Here is a 19,897-nt window from a genome sequence, read left to right as displayed (position 1 = left end):
ATGAAAGAGAGATGGGGGCATTATCTTCGTAGCCATGCATGCTCTAATCCGGCTGAGCCAGCCAAATTAGTAAAATTCACAAGATTTTTCCTTGCAAGGACTAGCTAGATAATTGGCGGTTTATGATCTTGTTATCATTATATCAGGGAAAGAATTTGTAAAGAATTGAGAAGAACCAAGATAGGATCATATCAACATGGGAGCTGACAGTAGATGTTAGAACAAATTGCAAGTTACGAAGGAAGAAATGATGAAATAATCAGACGCCAACTTTAATTTGATAGATAAATTTGAACATGACCAAAGACTAGACGATGGCAAAACAAAAGCAAGTCTATGGTCAATGAGGACCATTACAACGTGAGAATAACTGAATTTAGAAGCTGATAAGAAGAAAAGACCGTGTTAAGCGGAACCTCAAATGGATCAAATTAAATATCAATTTAGAAAAAAAAATTGTTATTATTTTAACCAATACTCAATGAATTGAATGTTTCCCCGAGATGATCGTTGGAGACAAACAAAGAGACTAAAACATGCTGAAAGCAAAAATCATGTGAACACACTGAGAACAACACATCATCCAGCTGCACATCGGAAACATCTTCCTATAAATTTAACATATAAGTATAGGCAATGTTCAGCTGCATGCCATGCTTTCAGAGTATTCGCAGCACGCCTTTTCCTTTCAGCAGATGCAGGCTTGTGAAACAGAAAACGAAACACATTCAGGCATTTAGCAATGTGATCCCCATGAGCATTAATCAACTTACAATTTCTAATGTGAGTCGTGTTGCAGTAGCTGTCCGAAAGGCGATGAACATCCCATTTCAGTACATGCTTACTCCAGGCAAATAAAAAAATCCCATTACATCAATTAAGAACCAAGATGCTAGTAGCTATAACCTACGCCTACGCATATAGTAGATTATCAGTTTTCTTTTTCTTCTTTTTGTCTAAGTTGTTGGCAACTAGCGGTTTTCGCATCTGGTTCTACTTTTCAATAAAAACTATTCATGTTTGAAAGTGAAGATGAATTGAACTAGCCTAAGCCTTAGATGTTTTCCTTTGGACCAAGAGCCACAAGGACGGATGGTACTGCGAAAGTTGTTGGGAATTCGCATTTAATAGCAGACTTAGCAGTTGGTTCTTTTCATTCAAGAGTAATTATCTTATCAAAATACCCATTTGATATTTCCTTGATTCCTTCACCCCATTTAGAATGTCAATTTTTTCTGTTTCTTGAAGTCATCTTGCAATTGCAGAGGTTGTTTGAAATTTGACCAATTAATACAACATGTGATAGTCTTTTGTTTAGGTAGGTCATTAATTCTTGTGTCACTGAATTCCATAATTCTTGGGCGTGTCCAAAAATGCAGACTACTTAATTCTTATTTCATTCTTTCAACAAACACAAAAACATCTATTTCATTTTTATTACAATTGATTCTAGTAAGAGAAACTGTGTCAGGATAGAAGGACAAGAGAAAAGAAACTGGTAACAGAAAATACGGGGAAAGAAGTTTCACATCAATATGTGAAAATGAATTGAACAAGTTTACAAGCTAAAAGTTCATAAAAACACAATAACAAATGGCAACATTTCTGGTCTATTTGAAGTAACCCTTAACCTTCAAATGCAAATCCCTTTTCCCGGAGAAAATTTCATCATTTTACAGCAGTCTCATTTGTTCATCAGCCAATAAATAAACCAGAAAAAAGTTAAAAGAGATTAGTTGCATGAATCCTTCCCCACCTTAGCATTATCCACTTGCAACAAGAACAAGAGAAAATTGGTTTTAAATTGATTTTGCTACTGTTTCTTTTCGGTGGACCCACCATTTCCAACTTTGTTGTCAAACCCATGATAAGGAACTTCAATCATGGGTCTGGGTATTGGACGGCCATCAAACTCCTGGGGAAAGAACTCAAAATCAGGGCCAAAATTAAACTTGACCACACAATTAGGTTGGTTGGGGAGTGTATACATCGAAGCAGCAGGGTAGTAGCATCCTCCGTGAAGATCATTGAAGGCAACACCTTGGCATACCCCGTTCTTAAAGAAAGATATCTCACTTCCTGTACAGCAGAAAAAGATATATTTTAAAGAAAGAGCATCCAAACGAAGCCACTAGAATCAGTTAAATCCATTATTCAGCAACCTTGAGAGGATAAGTCCTAAGTAGGAATAAGTTCAACAATCCTCACCAATTATTGGGAAACTTTCTGCAAAGACCTTTCCCTGGTGTGAATGTGAAGAAAGCAGGTATCATTGCAGTGGCAGCAAGGTACCTCAGCAATATAGACCAGAAACAGGTTTTCCTCTACCCTTCTTTTGGTAGGTGAACACCCAGCGCAGATTGGTTGATCCCAATTATGCCACAAGATCAAAATCTTGTCCTTTAATAAGATGAATTCTGTCATTGGTCAAAAAAAAAATCTACTCATACCAACCAGACCAGGCTGACCCCAGCACAAGGCACTGTGACTCATAGGAACACCAAATCTTGGCATTACATTTAGGGAACTTCATAAATGAAGTCAATCCCGGGTCCAAACTCAAGACATGTTGCATGGGAATGGATGCCACAATGACCTGGCTAAAGGTGTATTGGCTAGGTTTTCCCCTACCTAGTAGAGAGAATTTCATGCATCATAGATTTCAATACAAAATATCACATTGTCCACAGTTTTTAGGTATTAACTGAACTGCTCGCATAGCACAAAAAGGATGAACATGAACTATCCCACACCAAATGTGACCAGAAACCGTAGCACTTTCTTTCATAAGGCCCACAGCAGGTTTGCACAAGATTGAAAATTGAAATTCCCTAGTGCCATGCCATACATAATTCACCTACTACTGAATCGCTAGAAAGCAAACACCACATAAAATGTCAGAAATCATTGGGCATAGAATTTTCCCACAAGTACAGAAACTGAAGGCAAAATGGTATGGAATTCATGCACAAGTGAACAATGAGGCTTCCAATAGTCATGTCTGGGAACACCATAGCTCCAAGAAAAATGCTGTTGAGTACATCTAAAAGATCTAGTATATTTGGAGCTCTAGAGAATTCTTCACGGGGAACTCTCAACCTTGGGATCTATAATAGAAAACAAGAAATTTTGATCAGATTGACTAATATTTGGTTTTATGGCATGGGGATGGGGGGACACCCCACCAACAGAGTGAAAGAGATAATTTTGAGACAAAATGGACAGATTGCATGAGTTTGAAGAAGATGGGATGATTAGGGATGGGGATATCTATTATCAAGAGGAAACAAATGATGACTTAAGCCATTGGCAATGGCAATGCTAAAAATGGGGCAGAGGAATAAAATAAATGTTGAGAAATAGACAGAGGTAGAGTTTTATCAGCTCGCCCTCTTCCCAATCAGGCTTGAATTGGAATCTGGGCTTTACTGGAAATCTTCAGAGTCGGAAATTCCCAGTGTTTCTGCTTTGCTTAGCATGTTGAATTCAGTGATCTAAGGGGGGTGGTGGTTCAGATTCCAAAGTGTGGGCACTTAATCATTTTGGTGTTTATTTTTGCAAATCAGTGTTTTAAAAGCACAAGGCGCAAAAAAGTTGCAAGGGCCAACTTGCACCCGAGGTGAGAGGCGCAAGACAAGGCGCACGCCTTTTTGAAGCAAGGCGCAAAAACACCAAAAAAAAGACTTGCTAAAAAAATCAAAAAATGCAAAAAAAAATTAAAAAAAATAGTAAACATAATATTAATAAGAAATACAAACTTAATTTTTAAAATTAATGGTTTTAAAAAACCTATTATCTAAAATTAAAATACATAAACATAACATGTAAAGCATATTTAAATGAAAATTTAAAAATAAAATCAAACATATAAAACATTTTCAAGCATGTAAAGCCCACAATCCCTCTTTTCTTCAATTGCATTACTTCAAGTAGCTAATGTGATGTAAAACATATTACATTCCTAATTCTATGAGTTGCCTTTGTGCCACGCCACTCGAGGTAAGCTCAAACAAGATGTTAGGGTCTTAAATTCTTTTTTCTCACACAAAAATAATGATTTTATAATTTTATTTGCCTTTTAAGAAGATATTTTATTAAGATGAATGAATGAACAACATTAGCAAATAGGGGAGATGCACTAGGTTCAGAAAAAACCCAGCCCAGCTGCTAGGTTCAAAGAAAGGCAAAAAAGCATACAATTTTCAAAAGGCGCATGCCTAGGCCAAGGCATAAGGCGCATCAGGCACACCTAGGACCTGGGTGAGGCGCCTACCATAAAATGCGCCTCGCTTGTGTGCCTAGGCATGCCTTTTAAATCACTGTTGCAAATCCTTTTTAAACTCTCTTGTTGCTACCTCCCAGCCTCAATCTTTCCATGTTATGGAAGTGTGGTCCCGGCCTATTACTCCAAAGGTCAATGCTCTCTGTTGGGAAGCGTTCCACGGTTCTATTAATACATGTGATATGCTCCAAAGAAAGAGACCAAACTGGTGCTTGTCCCCTAACTGGTGCTCCTTATGTAAGTTGCATGGTGAGACTGCTTTTCATCTTCTAATCTCCTGTCCTTTTGCCATCTCTATTTGGGAGTTCTTTTTTTTTTTTTTTTTGTTGCAGGCGGCTCTCTCCTGATAGTTTGGAAGGATTATTTAACTCTAATCTATTTAGTTGCTCTAAAAGAAGAGGCAGGATTTTGGGGAGATGCACTAGAGCAGCAGTGAGATGGACAATTTGGGAAGAAAGGAACTTAAGAATCTTTGAAGACAAACACATTGGGTGAAAACCTTAAGGCTTTTTGCAGTCTTTAAAGTTGAAAAATTTTTAGCTCATGGGGATCAATTGCTCACTCATCATCTAGAAGACAAAAAACAACTGAGGTTTGGTCACCTCCATGTGCTGGATGGAAGAAATTAAATTTTGATGGCAGCTGCATGGACAATCCTGGACCTTCGGGTATTGGTGGGATCATCAAGGAGGAAAATAGAAATATTGTCGCTATGTTTTTGGGATCTATTCAGCATGGAGATGTGGTGAATCAGAACTGTTGGCAGCTATATATGGGGTGGAGAAAGCTAAAGAATTAGGGATCGACAAATTAATTATTGAAGGTGATTCCAAAATTGTTGTGGACTGGCTGAAAAGGGGGGGAAGAAGTAATATGGCAGTTAAAGAATGAATTCAGACGTTTCAAGCAGGTTTCTAAGGAATAAGGATATGATAATCCAAGTGAAGTGGGTTAGAAGATCTGCAAATAGTGTGGCAGATGGGCTAGCTAAACATGGAATTCAGAGACAGTCCATGTTTTGGGCTGTTTTGTAAATATTGAAAGTGGCTTTGGGCTTAATCTTTGCTACAACTCCTTTTGTACTCCTTTTTATAATTAATAATAAAATTTTCTTGTGTTGATGATCAAAAAAAGACAGAGGCAGAGGATGCAGGAGAGGTGAAATGTGTGTGTGTGTGTGTGAGCACATGTACATCAGGGTGGAGGGTCATTGGTGGATTGAATAAGAAATGAGTATCTAAACAACACATAGGGAGTTAGGATAGAACATGTCTAATCCTAAACATGACTTTGCCTGTTTTGGGTTCTTTTCTTGGATAAAAATGTATTTGGCTACTGTGTAGTGATAAATTTGCAATTACAGAGTGGTCCACAAATATCTACAACTATTCAATGAGTTCAATTGGCTCCTCTATACAGAATTAGAGAAGAAATGTGTACCCTTGACTAGGTACAAAGATAACCTAATAAAGCTAATTTCTAGAATCATCTCTTCTAAAACTCTCAGCTAGGAAATAGATAATGATAGTTCTAGACCCAAAGTCATTATTGTTCTTGAAAAACCCTTCTAATCCATGATGGACCTGGGTTGCTAAGGATGAATCAAGAAAAATATAGCACAATGGATGGAAACTGTGTCCCTGTACTGAACTTTTATCTAATGAAGCTTTGCATTCGCACATCAATATGTACATAAACATGAGTGCTGATCATCTTATCTGGCCCTATAGCAGGACCTAAGATACCTATGATTATGAAACTACTTAATAGAAGACTAAATGTTTCATGACTGAACAAATTTCATTTGGTAAGTAACCATCAATAATATAGAATCTATTTTAGACATCGTCATAAAAACCTAATAAAGTGGAAGAAGAAAACGTGTCCAAACCTTGTCACATGCCCTTTATCTTAGCTGAGTTTCTCAGACATTACAAGGTTTCTTTATTATTTAAGAAGGAAAGCAATGAGAAGGTTATCAACATTAATAGTGATCCCTTCGGCCTTCACAGCCCCTGGAAAGGGACTTTCTATGGGATGGGGGAGGCAAGAAAAGAAATCACTTGGTGAAGTGGGAAGAAGTCTGCAAATCAAAGAAGGAAGGAGGATTGGGGCTAGGTCATATTCTAGAAAGAAATTATGCTCTCCTGGGGAAGTGGCTGTGGAGATTCCCTTTGGAACAATCTTCTCTTTGGGCTACTGTTATCATATGCAAGTATGGAAGGAGCAGGAATGGATGGGACTCCTATCAGTTCTCTTCTCGTTTCTCTCTTCGCAGCCCCTGGAAAGGTATCTCTTCCCTCCTTGATCTGTTTTCTCCTTTTTTACGTTTTAGACTAGGCAGTGGCTCTAGTATCAAGTTCTGGACTGATCTGTGGTTGGGCCAGCAACCTCTCTGTTTTTCCTACCCTCTCCTTTTTAGTCTTACCCGTGAAAAACAGGCCTCTGGCTCTTCAGTTATCTTCAGAGGAGACAATGGCCTCTCTTTTAATTTTAACTTCCAGAGAGCCTTGACAGATTCCGAAACTCAAGATATCTCTTCCTTGCTGTCCTCTCTTTTAGTTGTCTTCCCCCCCCCATTTGACTCAGGACAAAAGAATCTGGGAGCCTTCTCTGGATGGCTTGTTCTCCACTAAATCCTTCTACAGTGTGTTGACTTCTGGGACTACTAACCCCCTTCCCCGCATAGAAAGATTTGGCTTTCTGCTGTTCCCCCAAGAGTGTGCTTCTTTGTTTGGGAGGCTTATTCTAGCAGCATTAATACTTGTGGTATGATCCTAAGAAAGAGAAAAGGAAACCTTTATATTGCTCCTCATATCTGTGTTATGTGCATGAAAGATGGGAAGTCATGTGGTCACTTCCTTATAAATTGTGAAGTAGCCAGAAGCCAAGGGCGGAGCTAGGGGGGACCCGGGGGAGCCATGGCCCCCCTATGGTCCAGAATTCTTCACTTGGAATAGAGTTTTCCATGTAAAATCCCCCTCCCAAACTCCCCACCCCAATGGTTGCCCCCCCCCCATGGGTCCATTCATACTTATTCCCCCCCACCTCCCCCTTTCCACTTTAGGTTTTGGCCCCCCTCATAAAAAATTTCTGGCTCCGCCCCTGCCAGAAGCCTGTGGCAATTCTTTTTGGACACCTTTTATAGAGGTAGTTTTCACTGGACCAATTCTGTGTCTGACCTTCTCTTACAATGGCCTGGATGTACCTCAAGTAAAAGAGGTGCTCTCTACGGAAGGGTGATCATCCATGCAGTTTGCTGGTGTATTTGGGAGGAATGCAACAAAAGAATTTTTGAAGATAAGTATTCTCCCCTGGATGAGCTAAAAGGAAGGGTGCTTTTTCGAATTAACTCTTGGATGAAGGTGTCCAGTTTGTTCAGAGGCATCTCAATGGGAGACCTAGAAAGAAACTTGGGGCTGATTCTGAGTTCTTCAAGTTTAGAAAGAGTTCTCACTTTTCCTGTGACCCTCAGACCTACAGACTTCATCCTCCAGTTTGATGGCAGCTGCTATAGTAGACTTAATCACAGAGGTCAGGCTGGTATAGGTGGTAGAATTTTCACGTCTCTAGGCACTCAAGTTTGGGCCTACAGTGGTCCCATTGGAGAGGCTGAAGCTGTTGAAGCTGAGGTACAGGCCTTGCTGACGGGGCTGAGATGTGTAAAATCTTTGAACATCTTTTCGCTGTGTTGAAAGCTGATTCAAAGGTGGTCATAAGTTGGATGCTAAATCAGCAGGAGGGGCCTTGGAGATTCTCTCATCAGATCAATGAAATCAGGGTTATTCAATCTCAGATCCATTGTGTCTTCAGGTGGATTCCAAGGAATTTGAACTCAGTAGCAGATGCTCATGCGAAATCTGGGGTGGGCAGGGACTTTTTGTACAGCAATATAGAGATTCCTCTTTAATGGGTTGGGAAGGTTTTTTGTTTCGTTTTTTGTTTTGCTTCTGATTGATCATTCTCATATACATCTTGTATATCCTTCCCTCTTTTAATGAAAGTTTCCTTTTTCTCAAAAATAAAAATAAAAATAAAACATTAATACTGAGCTCTTGCATAAAGAACAAAATGGTATAGGATCATTTAGATTCCAACACTCCAAAATTGTTGTGGAGAGTCTTCTAACAAGGGAGCTGCAAGGAAAGGTTCTTTAAGACACTTGAGGGAAGAGATTAGATCAGATCATGCACTTGTCAAGGATTCTAAATAATTTTGGAGCCAACTGACTTGGTCAATGAAATACAGTGTCTAAGCCTTCAACCAACAAAGGAACATCCCTCACCCAACCAACATATGGGAATCACACTCAAGACCTCAACCACAATCCTTGTGAAGCCCAAAGAGAAGAAAACCTGAGTCAAAGTCCTTGACAAAGGCCAATATCCCAACAATATCCTCTTATAGCTTTTATAATAAATGTCAAAAGAATAAAGAATATAAGGTCATTGAAATGATTGCAGTTCTGGAATGAAAGTAAAGGCAAAATCACAAGCATTGGTGGTAATTCCCATCTCCAAAGGAAGTAGGTACTTAGTTAATAAGGGAACAAACTCAATCTAGATAGTGTATGGTTCTCCAAAGGACTAATAAAAAAGATTTTCACTCTATTACAATAAGGAACCCTCTTCTGAAGCCAGGTCAAACTTATGCTAATTTTGACCATTCAAAACTTTAACTCCTGTTAATATTAATAATCTTTACCGTCAGAGACAAGAAGGTAAGATTCATGGGAAGATTGAATATGAAAAGACCATCTGGTTGGGTTAGTCTTCAATGAAGACTGGTTGTGACTTTTTTGGGTCCTTCTGTACTATTTTTGTACTGTTTTTTGTACCTGTGACTGACTTCTTTGATTTTTAATAGAAGCCCTTTTACTGACAAAAAAGAAAAAGTTTCATAGGGCTTTGTGACTTCTGTCATTGATGGAGCTGAGAAGGATCCAAGGCCAAGGTAGTTGTAACAACAAAGTTTTTATTAACAGCTAAGAATAAGCATTGACCTTCCAAACACCCTATTTCACCGTTGCAGTGGGCCTTAGCACCTATACCTATGACAAAGATCATAATGGAATATAATAATCTCTTTAAGATGTTCAGTAAAAATAATACACGTGACACCTACACTTCCATCTTTTTAACTCTTGCAGGCCCCTCTGGAAACCAAAGTACAAAGATAAATCCAAAACAAATAAGGAAAGCAACTCGATATAGTGTTTCCCTCATGACTATAAATGAAAAAGAACCTATGGAAATGCTGAAACAGGGCAGTCTAACTCTAACCCAACAAAATGCCCTTTGAGAACCTTATTCTTTCTCAGATACCCACATCATATTTGATGTAACAAGAAAAAGTAGGGCCAAAAGGCCATTACCCGATATTGGTCCCAGATATCTGGGGTCTTGGAGAGGTAGACTGGAAAAGGCAGGGGCAGATCATAATGTTTCCAAGCAACAGGATATCATTTCCAAAGCCACTAATTTCTTTCTGCACTGTTTCAAATCCAAACACCAGAATGTTAAATATCAAAGGGTCAATCCAAAAGGGAAAATTATGCAGCCTTGGAGTAAGATACGCAGAGAAGCAATTTTGGAACGGGGAGAAGCTTATGGGGCTGACATGGTTTGTTATGGACGCCTTCCTCGGGAAGACGTACCATCGCCGCCGGCAGCAACAGGCCCCGGGCCCACCGCCAGCAGCAGCAAGGATTCAGTGATGCTCATCCTACCCAGTTCGGCAACAGCAGCCTTATCTAGATTAGATTAGCTCATTTTGCTTGTTCTTATCTTATTGTTCTTATCTCTTATCTTATCTTGTTAATAGCTTATCAGATTAGGATTAGCTTAGCTTATCTTATCTTGTTAGTAGCTTATCAGATTAGGATTAGCTTATCTTATCCTTAGCAAGATAAAACTGGAAGTCTCCCTATTCAGCAAGGAGACTTCCTTTGATTAGGACTCTTGTAATCCCCTATTTAAGGAGACCCCATTATTGAATGAGATATCAAATTATTCAGTCAAGAGTGAGTTAGGAGAGTTGGTGATCTCTTGAACAAATCACCGAAGGTGCCAAGATAGGTTCATCACGAGCAGGAAGGAACAAGGGAAAACAGGAGGTTTTCCCCGTGGGCCGACCCGTGACGAGATCCTATTCCTGGGCCCTCAACAACTTGGTATCAGAGCAAGGCGTCATGGGAGATCTGGAACAGCTGCCTTCCAGGGTCCACGACCTCGAGCATCAACTCGTGGAGACCAGCTCCGAAGTTCGTGAGATCAAAGGTGAAGTGCGAGAACTGTGACGACTAATGGAGATGTTTCTTTCCAGCAGGGAAAGGAACTCTGACGGAGGGACAGCAGCTAACGACCGCCAACCAGATCTGCCAGAGTCTTCCGGCGAACAGCAGTCCGTCGGCCATGGAGCAACCATCATCCCCAAGTACAGCAGGCTGGAGTTCCCATCGTACAACGGCAACGGAGACCCCCTAGGTTGGCTGTATCGCTGCGAGCAGTTCTTCCGGAATCAACGGACAAATGACCAGGACAAGGTAAGCCTAGCCGCCTTTCATTTAACAGAAGAAGCACAGCTTTGGTTTTATCGGTTAGAGCAAGAAGAACCCGGGCTCAGTTGGCCCCAGTTTAAATCCTATTGCCTTCTTCGGTTCGGACCCCCATTGACCAGCAACCCACTGGGCGAGCTAATTAACCTTAAACAGACCGGAACAATTGCTGAATACCAGCGACAGTTCCAAACCCTCCTCGCGAGGGCATCCTCCGTGCGACCAGACCAGCAAGTCGATATGTTCACAGCAGGGTTAGCAGAACCCCTGCGAGTGGATGTCGAGATGCAGAATCCCCCAAATTTGGTCACAGCCATGAACTTAGCCCGCGCATTTGAGCGCAAGCTGCAGCTCAGCCGCGGAATCTTTAATGTGGGTCGTCCACCGAACTCGTGGGTACCTCCAAGACCAGCAGCAACGACCCCCTCTTCTGCTACCAGCCGGGAAATGAAGCCTCCCACGACCACCACCTCTAGAGCAGTGACAAGTACAGGCAGTAACATGGTCACTCCTCCCATCAAGCGCTTGACCAGGGCAGAAATGGCAGAGCGCCAAGCGAGAGGTCAATGTTTCAACTGTGATAACAGAGATGCAAGAGGCTTTTTTGCCTTCTCATAAATGAGCAAGAGGAGGAGGAAGGGGAACCCGTCACATTCGAACCAGAGATCTCTCTCCATGCGATCACCGGTATTAAAACCTCTCAGACCATGCAGTTACAGGCACAGATCGCAGGTCAGCCGGTGCGCATTCTCGTCGATTCAGGGACCACACACAACTTCATAAGTGAACATGCAGCCCTGCAGTTAAAACTACCAATGGAACTCCGGCCGCGACTACAGGTAGCCGTCGCAAATGGTGAAAAAGTTCACAGTCCAGGGATTTGTAAGGGCATCCCAGTACAGGTCAATTCTGAACTAATTCTTGTTGATTTATTTGTACTCTCATTGGATGGGTTCGATATTGTTCTTGGGGTCAAATGGTTAATTACCCTAGGCCCGATTTTGTGGGACTTCAGCGCGCTCACCATGACCTTCCATCTGAATGGCAAGCAAGTTTCATGGCACGGTTGCAGGGTTAAAGAAAAGACACCGCAGGTTCATGCACTCCAGACAGAACCAGCAGCCATGGAAAAACTTCTCGCTGAGTTTTCAGATCTGTTCCAGGAACCGAAGGGCCTTCCCCCTTCCCGAGCTTGCGACCATCGTATTCCTTTGGTGGCAGGTTCAGCACCAGTCGTTGTTAGGCCTTATCGCTACCCTCACTTACAGAAGGATGAGATAGAAAAACAATGTACAGCGATGCTGAACCAAGGGATCATACGCAAAAGTCACTCCCCCTTCTCTTCGCCGGTTCTGTTGGTGGCGAAGCAGGATGGAACGTGGAGGTTCTGTGTTGACTATAGAGAACTCAATGACCGGACGATCAAAGATAAGCTCCCTATTCCCGTTGTTGACGAACTGCTGGATGAGTTGCATGGTGCCCAGTATTTCTCTAAGTTGGACCTTAGGTCCGGATATTTCCAAGTTCGCATGGCTCCCGGTGACGTGAAGAAAACTGCTTTTCGCACCCACCATGGCCACTTCAAATTTTTAGTCATGCAATTCGGACTCTCCAATGCACCATCTACATTTCAGTCACTAATGAACGAGGTATTCCAGCCCCATCTACGCAAATTTGTTTTAGTTTTCTTTGATGATATCCTCGTTTACAGCAAATCATGGGTAGAGCATGTCCACCATCTGAGGACCGTTTTCGTACTCCTACGCCAACACAGCTTATTCCTGAAACGGTCCAAGTGCTCCTTCGGGGAGCGACAGGTTCTTTACCTCGGCCACATCATCCATGGGCAGGGTGTAACAGTTGATAGTTCCAAGATTCAGGCTATAACAAAATGGCCCAAACCTCAATCCGCCAAGGCCTTACGCGGGTTCCTCGGTTAAACGGGTTACTACCGCAAATTTGTACAGAACTATGGAGTGTTGGCAGCCCCGTTAACCAACCTGTTGAAGAGAAACTCCTTCCGGTGGGACGACGCAGCTGATGAAGCTTTTCTGTCACTGCGAAATGCACTGTCTTCAACCCCTGTCCTACAATTACCTAATTTCGCCCTCGAATTTACAGTCGAGTGCGATGCTTCCGGAGTGGGTATCGGGGCCGTACTACAGCAGCAAGGGCACCCGATCACCTTCTTCAGCAGCAGATTAGCTGACCGGCATCTGAAGCTTCCAGCCTATGAGCGCGAACTAATCGGCCTTGCCCAAGCCATCCAGCACTGGAGGCCGTATTTGTGGGGGCGGTCGTTCATCGTCAAAACTGATCATTACAGCCTCAAATACCTGTTAGAGCAGCCTCTCACCACTTCCCCTCAGCAGCATTGGGTTAGCAAACTGCTCGGGTTTGACTTCCGGGTGGAATATAAAGCGGGATCCTCTAATCGCGTAGCTGATGCCTTGTCTAGGTGAGAAGAAGACGTGATGGTTCTATGTAGCATTTCCCAACCTCGGATCTTTCTGTTTGACGACATTAAGAAGGCAGCACCACAGTCCCCAGAATGGTCGCTTTTACTGCAGAAGATCCAAACCAGCACGGCCGACCCCGATTGGTCACTTCATGACGGGTTGGTAATGTATAAGGGACGAGTCCATCTTCCAACAGACTGCCCGCTGATTCCCACCATCATCACCAGCATCCATAACTCCACCCACGAGGGCATTCAAAAAACACTATACCGCGTCCAGACTGATTTCCATTGGCAAGGTATGAAGACTTCTATTCGAGATTTTGTCCAGAATTGCTCCACATGCCAACAGCACAAATGGGAAAACCTACACCCGGCAGGCCTCCTTCAGCCCCTTTCCATCCCATCGCAGATCTGGGCTGACATCTCCATGGACTTCATTGAGGGACTTCCCAAGGTAAGGGGAAAATCAGTTCTCTTTGTGGTAGTCGACCGCTTCTCTAAATACACGCACTTCATTCCTCTATCACACCCGTACAGTGCCACTTCGGTTTCCCTCGCCTTCTTTACACATATCTTTCGCTTACATGGGTTGCCGGAATCCATCGTCAGCGATAGAGACTCGGTCTTCACTAGTGCCTTCTGGAAAGAGTTATTTCGACTACACGGCACCACCCTGGCCTACTCATTAGCTTACCGGCCACAAACCGACGGTCAGACAAAAGTGGTTAACCGCACTATCGAGATGTATCTCCGCTGTTTCGTAGGCGATCAACCTCGACGGTGGTTGGAATGGCTTCCTTGGGCCGAGTACTGCTACAACACAGCCTACCATTCCTCCCTCAGCATGACTCCCTTTCGCGTCGTTTACGACAGGGATCCTCCCCGCTTGCTGTCCTACGAGCCTGGATCTACTCGCTTGGATGCAATCGATCACTCCTTACAGGACCGCGACGCCCTCCTCGCCGACGTCCGCATTCGCTTACATCAGGCCCAACTCCGCATGAAGCTCCACTATGATAAGCACCACTGGGAACTGTCGTTCGATCCAGGACAATTTGTTTGGTTGAAGCTCCAGTCCTACCGGCAGCGCTCCTTGCGCCACAAGGCTGCCCCGAAGCTGGCCCCTAAGTACTATGGGCCCTACAAGGCTCTGCGACGGATTGGCAGTGTGGCCTACCAGCTGGAATTGCTAGAGACTAGCCGAATTCATGATGTCTTCCACATCTCCTTGCTGAAACCATTTACGGGTGTTCCCCCAAACCAAGTTCCCTCCCTGCCACCCTTGAAAGATGGCAAACCGGTCCCCCGGCCTAAAACTGTCACCCGCTCTCGTTTTAATCGTGGAATCCTTGAAGTCTTGGTGGAATGGTGTGATCTACCACCAACAGAAGCCACATGGATCCTATTGGCAAAGTTTCAAGCCACATATCCAGCTTTCGAGCTTGAGGACAAGCTCGTAGTCCAGGAGGGGAGTAATGTTATGGACGCCTTCCTCGGGAAGACGTACCATTGCCGCCGGCAGCAACAGGCCCCGGGCCCACCGCCAGCAGCAGCAAGGATTCAGTGATGCTCATCCTACCCAGTTCGGCAACAGTAGCCTTATCTAGATTAAATTAGCTCATTTTGCTTGTTCTTATCTTATTGTTCTTATCTCTTATCTTATCTTGCTAATAGCTTATCAGATTAGGATTAGCTTAGCTTATCTTATCTTGTTAGTAGCTTATCAGATTAGGATTAGCTTATCTTATCCTTAGCAAGATAAAACTGGAAGTCTCCCTATTCAGCAAGGAGACTCCCTTTGATTAGGACTCATGTAATCTCCTATTTAAGGAGACCCCATTATTGAATGAGATATCAAATTATTCAATCAAGAGTGAATTAGGAGAGTTGGTGATCTCTTGGACAAATCACCGAAGGTGCCAAGATAGGTTCATCACGAGCAGGAAGGAACAAGGGAAAACAGGAGGTTTTCCCCGTGGGCCGACCCGTGACGAGATCCTATTCCCGGGCCCTCAACATGGTTCCAATGGGAAACCCAGATAGTACCTTTCAATTGAGTTATCTAGATTGTTAAAATTTATAGAGACTAATTTATCAAATAGAGTTGTAGGGAAGTTCAGTAGTACTTGGGCTAAGTCCTGTATGGGTTATTATCATGCTATTTGTATTTAAAATGGAGTGCAACATGTTTTTTCATTTCATTAATTTATTTGATAATTTTATTACTTCATTAATTTAATAGTCAAAAAGTCAAAAGAAGTTACTCTCCTATGAAGTAAATCTTTCTTTCTTTTTCTTGATATGCTCATATCAAGTAAATCTTTAAGGAAGAAATAAAGTATTGAATCCATGATAAAAACACACTTATTCTCAAGTAATTTCTAAATAAATGGCAAGCATCAAGAAAGTTACTTGCTAACTGCTAAGTAACTTCTAAATAGGTTAAAAGTGTTAAGAAAACTGCTCAATTGATAAGTAATGTCTAAATAAGTAACAAAACTTAGGAAGTTACATGCACATTAACTCCCTATATAGTCAGGACAAGAATATGTCTTGATGATTACAACGATGATAATGACATGCACATTAACTCCAAAATGTAAATAAGAGATGCATTATAGTCATTTGGGAAGATGAATAAGAAATAAGATGAAAGTTTAGTTGCAGCTTATTCTTCTTGTCCAGGTTGATATAGTTCCTTATTCTGTCTTTCTTTTTTCTCTCTTCTTTTTTCTATTGCCACTGCTCTGATTTTTCACTCACATTCTGCTACAAACCAGCAGCTTAGCTTAGGTACTTCATCATCATCATCCATGCCTTATCCCAACCATATGGGGCCGGCTACATGATCCTTTTAACCCCGATGCCAAGACAAAACAGCCTACAACTGATCAAAAGAAATAACTCAAAACAATCTATGATGCCTTTAAGATTGTGAATCATCTAGTAACCATCACAGGAAGAAAAGATCGGTATTATTAGCAAACTGCAGATGGGAAACTTCTAAATTTTTACCCCATCCAGTTATACCCTAAAGCCTCAACCCAAACTTCTGTTTTACTTATCTTTTCTTTCTTGATTGGTCCTTGAAACTGTTATTGATGATGAAATGTAAATATTGCAATATTTGATACAAATTTCAAACCCTTGGACTGCATACTGCAGATCCTCCTATGTACTCTTAATTCTCTACTCTAGAAGTGTTGTATCCAAGTATATCCCTTCCCTCGAAGCAACATACCTTATCCACAAGTCTGCCAGACCATTTGTTGATCTTCTAATCCAACAAAACAGAAGGTTCAGGAATGCCATCAGTTATCTAACCTCTCTTAAGGTGTACTAGTACTTCTATGGACCCCCTCTATTTCCTTCCATTCATCCTTTAACAACATCTAAATCTCCTTCAATTTCCAATTATCACAATCAAGAGTTCTTGCTTTTTTTTATTTTTTTTTATCAGTAGAGTTCTTGCTATTTTTAGGCCTAGCAGCAAAGAAAAGAGCTCAGCTGTAGTGGAATCCCCCCATCTTGTTGGGCCAGAGTAGACATACAAAATTGCACCATCATGATCTCTAACAATTCATATACTTGATTGGCAAGGGTTGCCCTTTCAGTCAGAATATCCTTCACTTTGAAAGAGGATGTCACTGCTAACCAATCTCCTACAATGTCAACCATGGTGAAGAACTTGAACTCCACCAAGGTACTTACCCAGTGTGCAACTCTTATGGAGATTATGTCAATTACAGCTCTGCCTTCATATTGTTTATCTGAAAAATCCTTGCAATTCTTTCTTCGCAAATAGTCCTTACTCTATCCCTCTTCGTTGGAGGTGTGCACCAGTTTGCATCAAAACTGTTCAATATCCTATAGCGATATTTAACCAAATCCTAAACAAGGCAGTAAAAGAGCCCAACTTGGCCTCTTGCATTGAATTGAAGCATATCACAGGTGTTGATTTTCTTATGCATCACTCCCTAACTAAAAGCCTTAATTTTCAGTGGAGTAGGGGCCAACTTCTTTGTTACTCATTTATCTGCCCAAAACATCCTAGTTGCCCTGCACCTTGATAAGTATTAAGTATAACTAGTTAACTAGTGTGGCAACTTCCATAAGATAACATGTTTTCTGCATCAGTCTCCCAAACTGTTCATTGCATCTATTAAAATGACATGATCTGTTGGCAACTTTCTCCAGAAGGATGCTTTCTGATAAATTCCAAATGACAGAGCAGTGCTTTCTACCATATAGTCAATCACCAGTTGCTGTTCAGAGTTGCTTTGGACACACAAATATGGATTAAACCTTTTTCTCTCCTTTTCATCCATTCATTAGTTACAATTTTGAAATATATATTTCCTCATGACAACCTGACCCTACTCCTCCCCTCTAAAATAAGCAAAGAAAACACAAAGGGATTCTAAATTCTAAATGTACATTAGAATAACATAAATGGATCCCCCAAGTTCATCATTATTTCAGGTCATATCATAAGACAAAGACAACAACAAACGTTACACAAATAACAAATAGTTGAGAACAGAAACACCCACATTATAGAAAAGGCATATATATTCACTGACACGCACCTGGTACAACTTTGGGCGGATCCTCCTTCCCATCAGGAGTATATGCATACCTTTGTCCCTTATACCAGACCAATTGCAGTGGCTTTGGTGCATATAAACTCCCTTCTGGCAAATTAATATAGAAACCAATAACATCACCTTCAATATACCCCTCTTCTCCATACTTCTCCCTCAGGGCCTTGTGTATCTTACTCCCATCAATATCTCTATAACCAAAACTGTTCCCATCATACCCCACTGGTGCCTGCAAATCCCCCTTCTCTGTCGACCACCCGAGCCTCGTGTGCCCTGTTTCGCCAAGCATTACAACCTTAATTTCGAAATACCACGCCCCCTCCACAACCCCCCTAGTTGACCTAACCATCCGGTACCCTTTGGTGCTCCCCGCAGATAACCTATCATCACTTAGTTCAACTTTCTCTGCCTTGTAAACCTTGGAAAGACAAATTTTCATTTCAGGGGTATCGTCATTCTTGTCAGGGAACCGGGCAATTGGTGTTATTAGAACAGTGTCTTCATTAGCAACATTATGGGCATTGGTTTTGCTCTTCTTTTTCGACTTCCGTGTCGATTTCGTCCAAACATTGTTGTTTTTCTTCTTCGGCTTCTTCACCGCCGTCGTTGGTGCAGCAGCCGTTGGCTGGGCAGGTGGCGTTGCTTTTGGTGCTGCTTGTTCCGGTGGCATTGTTTCGGGAGCTGGAGAATTCAAGGAAGAGAGGGGTTTTTGTTTCTTCGTTGGGGGATTCTCGTCTTCGTCTGAAGCTGCAGTGCGCTTTGGTGATTGTTGTTCTGGTTCTTGCCCTTGGGGATGTTTTTGTCGGGGTTCTTCATTTTCGTTGTCACCGTCAGAGATTTCATCTTCGGAGAGCTCTTCGGAGTTGTCATGTAATTCTTTTACGCCGTTTTCCTTGTTATCTTCAAGAGGAGAAGTGGTGGTGGCGGTGGCGTCGTCGCCGGTGGTAGTGATGGTGGCTGGAGCAATGGCCTCTTGGTCTTGATCGATATTTCCGTTATTGTTCCAATCATCGTCATCGTCGTCGTCGTCGTCTCTGTAAGTGGCTCTCAAGCTTTCCATAATAAAGGCGATAGAGGATGAGAAGAGCGACGGCGAAGGACTACGAGGGGTTTGTTAACTCTTAGGGTTTATGATCCAACAATGCCATTAAAGTTCGTTCCTTTTTTTAGTTCTCAGGGTTGGGGTTCCTATCCTGCCTCTCCACCCCTCCAGCAGGGAGGAATGCGAGGAAGACGATACCAAAAGGGACTCGACATTCGAGCAATGCGCAGAGTGGGCTGGGATGCTTTCGTATGGACTCTGGACTTGTCAAATGGACTTTTACCTATTGTCTCAAATGGGCTTGATCATAAATAAAGTGACAATGGGTGGGCTAACTCTTGGGCTGATGAAGAGACATGGGCTTGGATCAGTTTGAGTAGATATATGATGGCAGTGGAGGATGGGGAGGGTGAAGGGAGGGAGATCCAGCCCCGGTCCCAAATCAATTGAAACTAGTAGGAACTACATTCATTGGTTATATCATTGATTATATAATGGGATATAACTTATAATCATAAAATTTGAGAGAGAAGATCGTTACCTAGGCTCCACTTGGGAAGAGTGCAAATAAAAATATGCAGGGGTGTCAACGAACCAGGTTTAGGTTGGAACCATTTAAATCAAAACCAATCTGAAAGGGCTGGACGGTTCAATAAGACATACTAAATTGGACCAGTCTAGACTTAATGGTCCTATGTATTTATTGGTTAGATTGGACCTGGTCCATTTGTAATGAATTTATATTGGACTAGGTTGGATTGAACCAATATCTGGTCAATTGATAGAAAATAAGAGTAGGGATTTCAACGGATCAGGTTTGGTTGGACCCAATCTGAATTAAAATCAATTTGAACAGATTGGATGGTCCAATAAAACATATTGAATTGGATCAGCCCAGACCAAGATATTTCTGATTGGATTGGACCATATCCATTTGTAATGAACTCATATT

At 42.1% G+C, this 19,897-nt stretch overlaps 1 protein-coding gene across 1 annotated transcript; it reads right to left on the bottom strand.

The window, feature by feature from the left end:
* Positions 1–1,509: 1,509 nt before the first annotated feature.
* Positions 1,510–19,230, bottom strand: LOC148844912 (protein TRAUCO-like). Its single transcript, XM_088955098.1, has 2 exons — positions 17,889–19,230; positions 1,510–2,079 (listed from the first exon to the last, which is right to left on the bottom strand). Exons 1-2 carry the CDS (start codon positions 18,961–18,963, stop codon positions 1,814–1,816), a joined length of 1,341 nt encoding a protein of 446 aa, XP_088811224.1. The 5' UTR covers positions 18,964–19,230; the 3' UTR covers positions 1,510–1,813.
* Between the last annotated feature and the right edge of the window lie 667 nt (positions 19,231–19,897).

Source organism: Nelumbo lutea, chromosome 7 (genome assembly GCF_056320005.1).
Source record: "Nelumbo lutea isolate HS-2025 chromosome 7, American lotus-T2T, whole genome shotgun sequence".
Taxonomy (NCBI): Eukaryota; Viridiplantae; Streptophyta; class Magnoliopsida; order Proteales; family Nelumbonaceae; genus Nelumbo; species Nelumbo lutea.
The sequence above is the reverse complement of the archived record's forward strand: the minus strand, read 5'-3'. Positions and strand labels throughout refer to the sequence as shown.